The following is a 13,307-nucleotide window of genomic DNA, read 5'->3' on the forward strand; positions in this document are numbered from 1 at the left end:
AGAATCGTGTGTTTTGCTGTGGTAATTACCACGCAAATTTTGCACTATGAATAGCTACCATCCCAATATACCGGCCACTAATCCAATTGTGTTATTCAAAAAAGATCCTTTAAATATGAATATATCCCAGTGCTTAAAGTTTACATTATTTAAGTCACCTATATACAGCAAGATAATCAGAGAGGCATCCATTTAGGAACTTTGAGTTTGGGCCTTGCTGTACATGTAAGCATGTTTTGTCTACACCAGGAGGTAGTGGTTTTCCAGATAATTATATGTTTGCTTTTATTTTTAATTTTCAGGTTATTTTAATTTTCATTTTAAAAAAGAAAAGATAAGTTTCACCTACATTAAAATACTTCCCATTTGTTTAGTTTTAACAGCATTTTGTTATTCTCTCCGAAGGGTTGGCTTCTTGAATAAGACTCCTACGAATGAAGTAGGATCTGTGATAACTGAATAGCCTGGTACACCCCGGGGGTCAATTGCCTAGGCATCCATTAGGGAAGACAGTGCTCATTAGGGAGCCTGTTCCACTAGGAGGAATGGAAGCTTCTGATCTGAGCTGCAAGGTCCTTGATGCAACTTACCACAATACAAACTTCTGGCTGAACAGAGAGAGTTTCCAGTCAATTCCAAAATGAAAATACTTTCATTTGGTAGTATCGAGCTTTCACTTTAACTGAGAATGGTGAAATAAAAGATCTGGCTCTAGACAGAAGCTAGTATTTCACAGTCTTGAAATATCAGAATTTTCATGAATTTTTAAAATGTTTTACTTTACTATTATCTACAAAGAGCAAATGGATCCTTCGACATTTGATACAAAAAGCATAAAAGGGTATGAAAGTGGGAGGGGAAAAAGGAATGTAAGAATTTATGAAACTTTCATAATTACTGCAGAGAAAAAGATAAAACAGGATGCAGCAAAAATCAAGTTACGGGCTTCAGAATTGTAACAGACCATAAAGAGAAGACAAAATTTACATTTTTATGGGAAACTATAAAGGAACCTGAGGTAGAGTGATATCCTGCAGCTAGTGAAAAGAGAAAATCACTTTAGGAGCTACATTTTTAGGACAGTATCTCTTTAGATGATCAATAGCTACACACAATGGAAGACTTCTAGATATACTTGGTAGCATTAATCAACTAAGAAATACCCTTCCAAGAGCTGAAAGGTTTATAGTGCAATCTTCTTATGATGATATTACGGGTCAGATTTAGACCACCTCATTTAGGTACCTTGGAAAACTAAGGTGATTTGGTTTAATGGAAAGAAGCATATGCCTCTTAAGATTTTTGAGATGGGGGATCCTTTCCCTCTATATTACGCAATCTCCTCCTTTCTTTTTATTGACTATAAAGAGCATTTATGGACTCACTTTTAAAAGGACTGGTTCAAGGGGCATCTGAATTTTAATTGCAAATGAAGTATTTACAATGATGAATCAGATCATCCCCAACTTTTTAATATGAATTTAAATAACTAAATATATATATTTTTTAAAATACCTACTTTTCGTTTACTTCTTTATCACACTGTACATGGAAATTAGAAGAAGTTTAGTAAAAATTAAACTACAAATATGCAAATTAAAAAAAATGACCACCATCTTACAATCAATAAATGAGCCATCTTCTGTGCTTCTCTTGTCAATGGATCCACAATAGCAATAACATCATAGAATGGTTCATTCTGTTGGGGATCGACTTTTACTACGCTGTAAAAAAAATTAATAGACAAGTGACAAGAACACTCTAAACTGAATTTGTGGAATTAACAAACATTTTTAGGCATGAATTTGTAATATCAGAGGCACTTTAGATTTTACTGCTCATGAAGATGTTTCCCTCATTTCAAGTAGTAACCATTATTGCTCCCTGTGACATCACTAGGAAAGCTAAACGTGAACAACAATAAAAAATTTAGCGTTACTCTACATAGTTACATATTGGTTATTGATTAAATACATGCCCCGTAACAAAATTAATAAAGTAAAAGGAAAACACACAGCAAAGTTTTTTAAACGGCCTTTTTGTTACTGGTCTACAGTTTCCTTCACCGATATGTAGAATTATCAGATTTGACAAGTGCCAGCAGTGACACAATTTTTAAAAAACAGTGGGAAAAATGGCAACTGACAAGTGTGAAACTTGACAGGCTGGACTAGCTTTATGCATTACAGAAAGTAATTTAGTTTGATAAACTCGATTAGACTAAGTCAAGGAGATCCTTGTTAAAAGTCGTCTGGATCTACAGGAATGAGAAGTTAGTAAACCTCACTTACAAAAAAAAAAATCATGTGCTGAAAATACACAGAATGGACTATCTGAATTTGTTTTCCACAAAAAACATACCTAGAAATGTGAGTACCATTAGTGAGTCAAACGCCTTCCAACAGGGTAGCAATACAGTACTGGCTGTTGTTAGTGCAAGTTTGGAAAACGTGTTAGCCACTTAAAACAGGCTACTACTGATTTCACTCCTTGTATTTTCAACAACAGGACCAGCCCATTGGCACAGCACGCTATAGCACCTTTACCAATAAAAACAAGCACGGATTTGGAAATAGCATTACAAAAGTTTTTATTTTGATCATGGTTCTTGTGTTATCATATGTCCTTTTAAAAAATGTACCTGTCTGCTCCAGAAAGCTTGCCCCAGCTAAGCTTAAATTAAAACCAGCTACCATTAGAGTATCCCATTACAAAGAGGATAAGATTCACAGATGCACATGTTGGCATTTTAGGTCTCATTTATTAACAATGACAACAAAAGACGACACTTAGGGTATATTCACTTTCTAAATCTGGGATCAGAAACACAAGGAGCCAACATACATGTAAGTACACTAATGACATTAATATGAGCTGGCCAAGTGTAAAACTGTTAGCTGATCTGTTCAGTTTTTCTTCAGGAATTAAGTGCCAATGAGCCCTACTAATTTGCATTTGAATGAAATCTAGGTGTATTAGCTGTGGATTTAGCTGTGGTCAAGAATGACACTGCTAAGCCACAAACTGTTATACAGGTATAAGCCTTGACAATACTACATGAGATCCACAAACAGAAAAAGCTGTACTAGAATTTTCCACATTAATGAAAATTAGTGGGGGCTTCTTTTAGCTCTAATCTGTGAAAATACTTCTAACATTTTAGTAAATGCACAGACTCCAAGTTTTCTAACTCCAGATCACCACTTGTGATTCACACCAATTGTAATAACTTTTTTTTTCAGCAAAGGACAAGGCAGGATAATCACTGAATATTACTAATTAATTTATGAAGAAAGAGGTAAAGATGAACAGGTTGTTCCTACAACCACAGAATCAACAACTTCTTTTAAAACTGGAATGCTTACTCAAGTTTCCAAGGACCTTATGTAGTCATCAGTATATTCTAATTTTAATATGAAAGTACTATAAGTGCGTTATCATGACAGACAGAACTTACCTGTGCTGTTCTTTGAGTAATTCAGCATCTTGTCTCACCTCTGTTTTAGGCAAAGACGACAGTAGGGCATCTATTTTCATAATCAAATCACTGCCGCTATATTAAATAAGGCACATATAATTTGTTTTTCATTAGAAAAGCAGTAAAACATTCACATTTTCATGTCTGTCTGTCTGCATAAGGAATATTTAAAAAGCCCACATCCCAAACCTGGACTCTTTAAAACAATTATCACCTTGAGATTTGCAGCTTTGAGTAAAACCTTTAGCATGACAACGCCCAGGAACCACTAGTGCCTTAGATTTTGTGAACTGTACGCTTCTTAAAATTAAATGATACAGAATTAGCAGAATTACCATTCAGCCTCACAGTTTGCATGGTACAATCTACTGACATTTATAGCTCTTTATTCCCTTTCTTTTTTTTGCCATTTTTTCCCTTTGTGACAACACATCTAGGAACGGACATAAATGAACGAGTTTCAAGTTTACTTGGCCACATCTCTTAATTTTTTTTTAGTACTTCTTGCTGGAATTTCCTTAGAAACCTTAGTAGTTCTATATCACTGGCACTAAGTCCTAATATTTGACTAAATATGTTTTGCCTCTCACTACTTATCTCGTTGATAGTTCTACCTCTTCTTGATTTTGTTTTTCTGGTAGTTATTCTTTCAGTTGTGCCAGTCCTTCCAGATAACAGAAGTGATACTCAGACACAGAATGTCAATAAGACACTGTAAATACAATAAAATTTTGCTGTCGTCTTTGTACACAGAGTGGATCCTTAGATTAAAAGCTGGCTAGAACTCATCTTTACACTTCTTCAATTAACAGATGTGTGAATGCTGTCTAGCAGGGTGTCAGAGCACCACATCTGCGCACGCCTCTACAGGCTCCTTTTCCAACGATTCCCAAAGACAATGCACTTTCTTACTTCAAATATCAATATGCAGTCTTTAATACGCAGTCTTTAAGATGCACTGGATTTTATCGAGCTTATTATTATTCTTTACAATTGCCCTTAAGTAAACAAAAGCTAGTAGGAATTGTCTACAGTCAGCTGTACGCATCTTTTGGTTTTAAGCACAGTGAGAGCAGATAAAATATTTGGAGTGATTTAGCAGAGCTGCACACACGTTATGAGGCAAGTTGGAGAGGATACGATCCTTCGGACACCCAGTGCTCTCTTATGCCCTAGCTTCATCGCACATATGATAAAAGAGGGCATGTCTCTTGAATAACGCCGGGCGCCTTTTTTTCAGCTCTGTGCTGTAATGAGGTACCAGAGAGTCTGTCAGCAGCAGGGTAAGTGACACACAAAGTTGAAACCTAACATACACAGTTTGTATATACAGTGGAAAACTATGTCAAATAGCATAATTAGCCAAGCATAAAGGTGATACAAAATTTAGCAGATGTGCCATTTCTTTTAGAAAATAGGGCGAGAGTTTGAGTAGGTAAGGAGACTAAGCGTGGCAGGGAAACGCTAAAAAGGAAATGAAGGACTGTTAAACCTGTCTACATAGAAGTACTCAGATACTAAGTAAGAGGATAGCAAATATATACCATGCAAACAACAAAAAAGTGCATGTAGAGGGTATATATATATATATATGAGTATATAGTATGAGTACTGTGACTATATATTTCTTATTTCCCTTCATGCAAAAGGATTATTATTTGTCACAGGCAATAAGTGAGGCAATATATCATAAAGCCTCAAAATACAAAAAAATTTTACCTTTTACTACTGTTTCCCATCTCTTTGACAATAGCTTTAATCTTCTCCGCTGAGGTACTGTATGTTATTTTTTCCAACAAATTAAAGTCTTCTGCATAGAATTCATTTTCTTCTAAAGGACCCAGTACCTTAGATAGAGAAAAAATGTTACTAAACATAGAATGTCCCAATAATGTTTCTTCTGTAAGCAAAAATATACAAATATTTTAAATGAATGCACAATATTCAATATGCAACCCCCAGCCCTATATACATCAATGTTATTAACTATATAGTACTAAACTGTACATTAACTAAGCAAGATTAAGTTTTTACAGTTATGTAATTACAGTTAATTATCTGTCACGAAGAACAGCTGCAATGATATCCATGGTATTTTTCATTACGGATACTTATGTAAAGGAGTACACTATTTAGAAATAACAGATCTAAGTTTAAGAAAAAGCTCTGTTAGGTACACTATTTCAAACTGAAATTCAAATTACTATCTATCTGCCTACTGCGCTCTTTAGTTGTTTAATTCTGTGAACACAGTCTTGGCTTCTCAGATGAAGCAGAATGGATAGAATGGAAGAAAAGAGCAAAGGACAAGAAATGCAGGATATGCAGAGACAAAAACCAGAACTACCACATTTTTTCGGTGTCTGAAGGAAAAGAAGGTGCCTTGAAGTCCCAGAAAACAGCTTTGAAGATGCTGTTTGGATTTCCTACTCATAGTCTACCAGGCTAAACTGACCCAAGTCAGCTTCAAGAGCCTACAGGGCTCCTAGGATATAGAATGTCATGATGTAAATCTGGTGCTGAATGCCTCTCTCACAAAATTCAACTGCTTCCTAGAAATGAGAGGTCATCTAACAAAATTCCACTTTTGAATTTTTTATTAATATTAATGATGCATGAGATAATCACACAATGGTTCTCTCTATGAAATACCATGCTACTTTTGTAGAAGCCATAATTAGAAAAAAAAAATTGCTCATAAAAACAGGACTTCAGTGCTGACGCAGCGAGGATAGAAATTAAGGATATCCCATGTCTTTTTTAAAAGTAATCTTTTAAAGTGAAAACATACTTTCAGATAGATGAATATATATTATCAAATTCATCCATGTATTTTTAAGAAATGTATTTCCTCAAAACTTAAAATATTACATAATTTGAGCTTTTCTGGGCATGGAAAACAAATAACGTTTTCTAAAATAACGCTGCATATTTAGCTGGGGGTGTGTGTGTGTGTTTGACACAAAAAAGCCAACACATTTCTTTTGTGCTTCATCAACAAAAGCGCTTTCTGTGGGTTTGATAATGGTATTCCCGTTGTATCTTAGAAGTCATTTAGGATGCACAAGAGTAATTAAGAACATAATTTAAAGACATTTTCCAATAATGAGATGCCAACACAGTATCTCTATTTCTTTCTAATGTGGAGCAATAAATAGAAAATAGAGAAGAGTTAAAGAGTAGTTTGTGCAAATTGTGTTTGTAACATTAGGTATGGACTGTCATTAACTAGTACTAAATATTGAACACAATATTCTATTTTTTAAGCACAGTTCATCTACAGCCACATTGTAATTCAGGCTATTGGTTTCAGGATATAAATTCAAGAAATTCAATCAACAAAACTACTATACTTTTATCTGAACATTAAGAATTAAGACTATAGAACAATATTTATAATATTTATAAACAATATGAGTTTTTAAAGATTGAAATAACTATCCTAGTCAATGTAATTTATTTTTTATTATATATGCAATAGCTTATCCTATCCCAAAAGTGTAAAATATAGGTAACTTCAGGATCAAAATTTATTCTTAAATACCATTAATAACACATCAAATATTAACTTACTTAGAGAATTTTGTCAGATTAAGTTTTAAAATAGCCATGGGAATGACATAAGTATATAGTAGCTTCAATGGAGTGGAGCTAATAAACAAATTAGGAGTAAAGCAAAATAAGAACCAAGGCAAACATTCATACCACTCTCTAATAACAGGTTGCATAAGCAGAAAAATCAACATAGTGCATTTTCTTTAGCTTGAAACTGAACTTCCAGGAAGTAAAAAGTACCTACAAAAAGACTGAGATGACTTTCTTTCTTACCCTGCCATTGCTCACAACAGCCATTTGCCCAGGAAGCAGCTTAAGAACCTCCTGGCAGAACATCTGGTGGGTTTTAATTATATCCAGTCCTAAAGTGTTGTACTTCTTCTCAAAAGCATTATTATCCATTTCCTAAGGCAAAGGTAAAGTATGAGATGGTAGAATGATTAAGCAAAAAATAATTTTTGTAACAGCAGAGGTAAGCAAAGATTTTCTTCAAGTTACATGGTAACCAGAAATCAAAATAAAGCAACGACCTCAGCTTCAATATAAGTAATATGACTATTAGTGTGGACCCACAGTTTCCCAACTAGTTAGTGTGCAGCTTTTACCCTTGGGCAACTGTGAATAACCATGAGAGGAAATCTGAGCCTGAGATTAAACGCTTTTTCTAAGATCCAGCACAAAGCTGCATGAAAAATAACACACTCTGTTAACAACTCAACTGTATTCTCACCTTTAAGAGAGGGACATATTACTCTAATAACCTAACAATAATTTTAACATGGTCGTTTGATACAGCTTAAACATGTTTTGGGGATGCCAACATCATTGAGCAAGACACATAACAAATCATTGTTCAAAGTGGGAAAAAATGCTGGAACTTTGCCACGCTTACAATGGCACTGTACCTCATCTGTTAAAATTATCCCACTAAATTAAATTCTACTGATATGTATTTCTTCATTAGAAATATACAAATTAAGCAAATAGAGTCATTCAGATACAATTAATATAACAAAATAAATTAGTAACATGCATAAACTGCTTAATTGGCTACCTCTGTGACTTTCAAAATGTATTAGACAATGAAATAAGAGCATGACCCAAATCCGCTAATTAGTTTTCCGCTATGGTGCCATAGAGTTCCCTTAATCTTCCAAATCTTTCTATTTAAAAATACTACAGTTTACAGCTCCTTCTGAAAAAAAAACCTGTAGTTTGCAGCTATTGTTTGGTAACTCTGCTCTAGTCTATGTGCAAACTTTGAAATAAGCAAGATTTGCATTTTAAACCAAGGAATTTTCATAGAAACACACCCGAATATGTTGGCCATAAGTATACAATGATCATTAACCTGAAAAATTTCAATTGAGAGCGCTTTAAAAAAAAAACCCAAACAATTAAAAATTATTTTGATTCAATAATCCAGTGTCCATACTCAACATTCTTCAGTACTCTTGTACTTTCTTCCTTTAGAGAAATTTTCTATTCTTCATCACATAAGCGTTGTCAGAAATCCAAATCTGCTTGAGCAGAAACTGTATAAGGGTCATAAACTCCACAGCATTTGACCAAACAGTGTTACTCTCAACAACATATCCTTACATTAAAATACGTGTAAAATGAAAAAGGAAGTAGTCTAATTCAGTTTGCACTCACTGAGGTGAGGAATTTAGCAATTTTAGTTCCAGCAGCAAGGGATTTTGCTGTCTCTTCTCTAGTTAGTTTACTTAGCAAACTTTTTAAGCTGCTGTTGTTTTGGGTGAGAAAAGCAGTCAAAATTCCTCTTGCAATGGCTGTGTTATCTTCCTTTATTTTTGATGAAGGATTGTTCAAAATCCCAACTCGTATATGACTGCTTGTTTTCTGCAAAGAAAAATACAGAATAATACACAATTTTACAGTTCCATCTGCTGTTACCTAATGTATTCATATCTATTATAACTCTGTGAAATGCCCTTAAGTATTCAATTTTTTGCAGCTACTTGTCTTTAGAAAACACACATCAATGCCTAATTCAGAACTTCAACTAGGAGTAAAAGCGTTATTAGTAAGGATTTACCTATTCTGTCATACATATTTTAAATAGAAGGTTATTTTTTTTAATAGAACAATTGCCTTTGAGCATTCTGCAGAAGTTCATTTTTAACAAAGGACATACACAAGTGTTCATTTACAGATTTCAGAACTGGTTTTCTAGTTGTTTTTCTATTTTTCAAAAACTATCAAACTAAGCATAAAATAAATACAAGAAAGTTTACCCACTTATCACTTTACTCTTAATCAGCAGGAAAATCTTTACTTGCTGAAATTGGTGATACCACTTAAATTTTACTAGAGAGAACATGATCAAATAGTGTCACTGACTGCAGAAAAGATAGATGGACTCTATTTCAGTAAAGGATACAAAAATAAGGGATGAAATGACTGGTATTCAACGTATGCAAACAGCAAATTTTAAGCCCCTGAGACAAGTTTTGCTAAAACACTTATTTGAAAAGGTTGAAAATGTATACTTTAAACTATTCCTGAGAAGCATGCTCTCACTGGAAAGACAACAAGTGGCATAGTAGGCTACATTAGGAGACACATGGCAAGCTGATCAAGGGAAGTTCTTATTCTCCTCTACTCGGTACTTGTGAGGCTGCACTTGGACTGCTGGGCCTGGTTTTGGTCCCCCCAGTGCAGTAAAGATGCTGAGATGCTGGACAGGCTTCAACAAAGGCTTCAACCAAGATGGTCAGAGGCCTATGAGGAAGAACTGAAAAAGTTGGGCTTGCTCACTCTGGCAAAGAGGAGGCTACAGAGAACCCCAATAGCCAGCAACAACTACTGAAGGGAGAGTGAAAAACAAGACAGAGGCAAATACTTCTTGGTAGTGGCAAACAGTGTAACAAGGGGTAGTGGCCACAGATTTTGGCTTGGCAGACATTAGGAAAAACTACATTAGGAAGACAGTGCAACACCAGAACTGTGCAACACCCAAGGGAAGGGATGGAGTCATCTCCTCGGAAATTTTCAGGACTCCTTCAGGCAAAGCTCCAGCTGACCTGATATAATGATGGCAATAGTCCTGCTTTGAGCAGGAGGGTGAACTAGATGACATCCAGGAGTCTAGCCAAGACATATCTACTTTTTTTCTAATAACGTTACAATATATCAGTAATTTTCAAAATAATATATATATTAGCTGAAATACTTAAAAGTGAGTTCCCTTCGGCCACTTCCCCTCCCAGATTCTTGCATGTGCAAGAGGTGTCTGTGCCAGCTCTGCACCTATCAGAAATTCTACTGGACCCTGACCCAACAGACAAAAAGGCCCAGAAAGGAGTAGAGAGTCTCTATACAAATCAATGGACTTTTAAAAAAATAGTATGTTTTTGTATGTCATGAAACTTGAAAATTAGACCAAGCAGTACAACTGGAAATTAAGTTTAACTAAATCAAATCTAAGAATTAGAATGAACATAATCAATTAAATTGCTATTTCAAAGAAGATCCAACAAACCTTGTACAGAGCAGCTTTTTCTAATGCTTTTCCTGGATTCTCCTCACTAACAAATGGGGACTTGCCCAGACAGATCTCCCTTCCTAGAGTTGTGAACTGTGGTATATTTTCCTTACTGAAGGATAGGTACTACAGGGGGAATATATCTACCTGTCAAGCTCGGATCACAGATCTAGCAGTCAGATAAATGAAATGTTTTTCCTGTAACAAGGACTTGTACTGCATATCTCTCCTTGCAGTTTTTTAAGCCTCTTTTTAGGACATATTTGATATCACATACTCTCTGCAACATACTGTTTTTTTAATTCCCTTAAGATGGTTCCTATTTCTTTCCTGATTATTAAACCTAGATGTTTTCCCAATTTCATTCTAATTACTCTTCTAAACTCCCCAGCACTGAGTGTTTTTGTCATTTATATTCACATGACATTTACTTGCGCACTTTAAATTCTATTATTAATACTGAAGAACTTAAAAATAAGCAAAACTCATAAATGCAGACAATCCTTCTAGCATATTAAAATGCTTCTTAGCTGACCTTGGTTGTTACAGCAATAAGTATAAGAGCCTCTCTGCATACCATTCCTTGGCATGAACTATAAACATTGGTCTTATCAGTGTGAGAACGAACAGTTTTCTGCACAACATGCTGTTAGTTTCAGAGAGTTAGAAGATGCCTAGCTAAGAAGTAAAATTACTGAACAGAAAAAGTTGGTTCTGTTTTACCTCAGAGCAGGACAAAAGTGTAATCTGTCTCAGAAGCATACAAACAGCACGTGGAAAAATAGTCACTTCATGGCCAGTTACGCCACATGATACTGGAGAACACTGCATAATGCTTCACATGAACAGGCATTAACCCAACTTCCCTGGCCCAGGTAACATGCTAGGTTACCTCATGGAATAAGGTCTGTAATTGGGAAGAAATTCACTCTTTTAACGCACAGCGTTATAGTTTGTCTCCTGTGTCAGGAGCCCATGAATCAAACAATCATTTACAGGCCTGTAAGATGCCAGTGCTGCAGGAAACTAGAGTAAAATGAAAGCACTATCTCATAAGTCTGCAGCTGACCCACAAAAAAAAAAAAATACTGTTACATCTTTATTTAAGAGTAAAATTTTTGAAGTGCACGGTGTTGTTAGGAACCTATCCATAATAATTATTTTAATAAAAACTGCTAGAAACTCACCAGGTGTTTCAAGGCATTAGAAAGCAGTCGTCTCCCAGCTGGCTTATCGAAATCAGCAATAATCCAGATAGTAACAGCATACAATGCATCTTCATCTGAAAATTAAAGATAATCCTGCTTCACATTCTAGAGAATCTTCTCACAAGTAATGAATTAATTCTGTTAAAGATTTTGAAGGTTATGTGTACGTCTGACTGTTGACTTCAGCTGTAAGACTAATCTTTGCCACATGAGAATCTTTTGTCCTCTGAATTGGAATACAATTCTTAGCAGGTACTTTATCACGTTAATATGAGAGAGTCACTAAAATAGCCAATCTATTGTTCTACCACTGAAACAAGATGGCTTTAATAAGCCAGCTCAAATTAACAAGACCTGCTTTACCAGAGGTTTCTTGTGAACATTTGATGGAGGCTCATTTGACAGAGGCTGGTCATACGGCCACAAATGAAAAGAATTAAGTAGTTACAAGAATGCCTGAGTTAGGCCATTCAATTTCCCCAGCAGCAAAGGGAGAGTCCTTCAGCCAAAGGCAGGACAAAACTTACAATTTCTGGACACAAATGGGAATATACCAAATACAGTCCAAAGAAAGTAAACTACAGTATAGGTGTATATGGAGAAAGTGTCTCTTTTCCCTGGTCTATAGCCTCCTGTTCTTCATTCTTCATAGAATGGCAATGGTACATGAAAAATTCTGCAAAATTATCTGTACAACAACATCAGTCTATTCAGGCCTATTGAATATCCCCGTATTTTACAAGGTTCTGGTAAGATTCTAGGAAGAGGTTATGATTAAGCAAAAAACACTGGGGACAGAGGTTTGAAATGTAGATTCCAGCTTAAAAGTTGTGGGTTTTACAGAAGAGATCTGAATCTTCGAAATGAGCCTGCAGATTGAAGGCCAGTTGTTATTTGACCATGAGCTGGGATGTCCCTGTGGTTGTAGACAGAGAATCAAATACAGTCAAATAATTTTATTCCAAAGAAACGTAAGTATACAGCATTTCTTTTTGATAATGGAGTACGTAAAAACTATGTTAACACCATATAATAGTTACTGAAAGAACAGCACTTTGCTAACAGGACTATTCTGTTCCTTGAGGGGCTGATGTAAAGGAGCAGCTTTTAATTATCTACTCCTAAATGTTAACAAAGTACAGACTAATGCAAAATTCCACACAGTATTATGTCCCTACTGTTGTAATTAGCATTTCCTGTAACTCAGAGGGAAAATACTTGCATATGCAATAAGAATATTTTACATAAAAAAATATTTTAAGTGTACAAAAAAGCGTGCATTTTAGTAAAATGTATAAATGAGCGATAATCCATAAGAATATATGCATTTTTTCTTTTCTATAGAAAGACAAAGATTTAGATAATGAAATTAAACAATCAACTAGAGTAAAAAAAATAAAGAGATACTAAATGCTAACAGATAAGAAATAAAATCAATTATCTATTAAACCGTAGAAATGCCTAATTTTGGTATAGATATTACAAAGACTATAAAGTCTTGACTTGATAACGCTGCAAATAAGAGTCACTTGAAAACTGAACATACTCTGTCCAGTAT

At 35.0% G+C, this 13,307-nt stretch overlaps 1 protein-coding gene across 3 annotated transcripts in view; it reads right to left on the reverse strand.

The window, feature by feature from the left end:
• The window catches only part of UGGT2 (UDP-glucose glycoprotein glucosyltransferase 2), a 90,517-nt gene that overhangs the window by 30,401 nt on the left and 46,809 nt on the right, over positions 1 to 13,307 (reverse strand). For all 3 annotated transcript variants that reach the window (XM_063336471.1, XM_063336481.1, XM_063336491.1), the window contains 6 exons: positions 11,729 to 11,823; positions 8,690 to 8,896; positions 7,307 to 7,438; positions 5,198 to 5,325; positions 3,458 to 3,553; positions 1,622 to 1,724 (listed from right to left, as the gene is read on the reverse strand). In XM_063336471.1, the coding sequence (XP_063192541.1) occupies positions 1,622 to 1,724; positions 3,458 to 3,553; positions 5,198 to 5,325; positions 7,307 to 7,438; positions 8,690 to 8,896; positions 11,729 to 11,823 (761 nt within the window). The remainder of the gene's footprint in view (positions 1 to 1,621; positions 1,725 to 3,457; positions 3,554 to 5,197; positions 5,326 to 7,306; positions 7,439 to 8,689; positions 8,897 to 11,728; positions 11,824 to 13,307) is intronic.

Source organism: Chroicocephalus ridibundus, chromosome 1, assembly GCF_963924245.1.
Source record: "Chroicocephalus ridibundus chromosome 1, bChrRid1.1, whole genome shotgun sequence".
NCBI classification, from domain to species: Eukaryota; Metazoa; Chordata; class Aves; order Charadriiformes; family Laridae; genus Chroicocephalus; species Chroicocephalus ridibundus.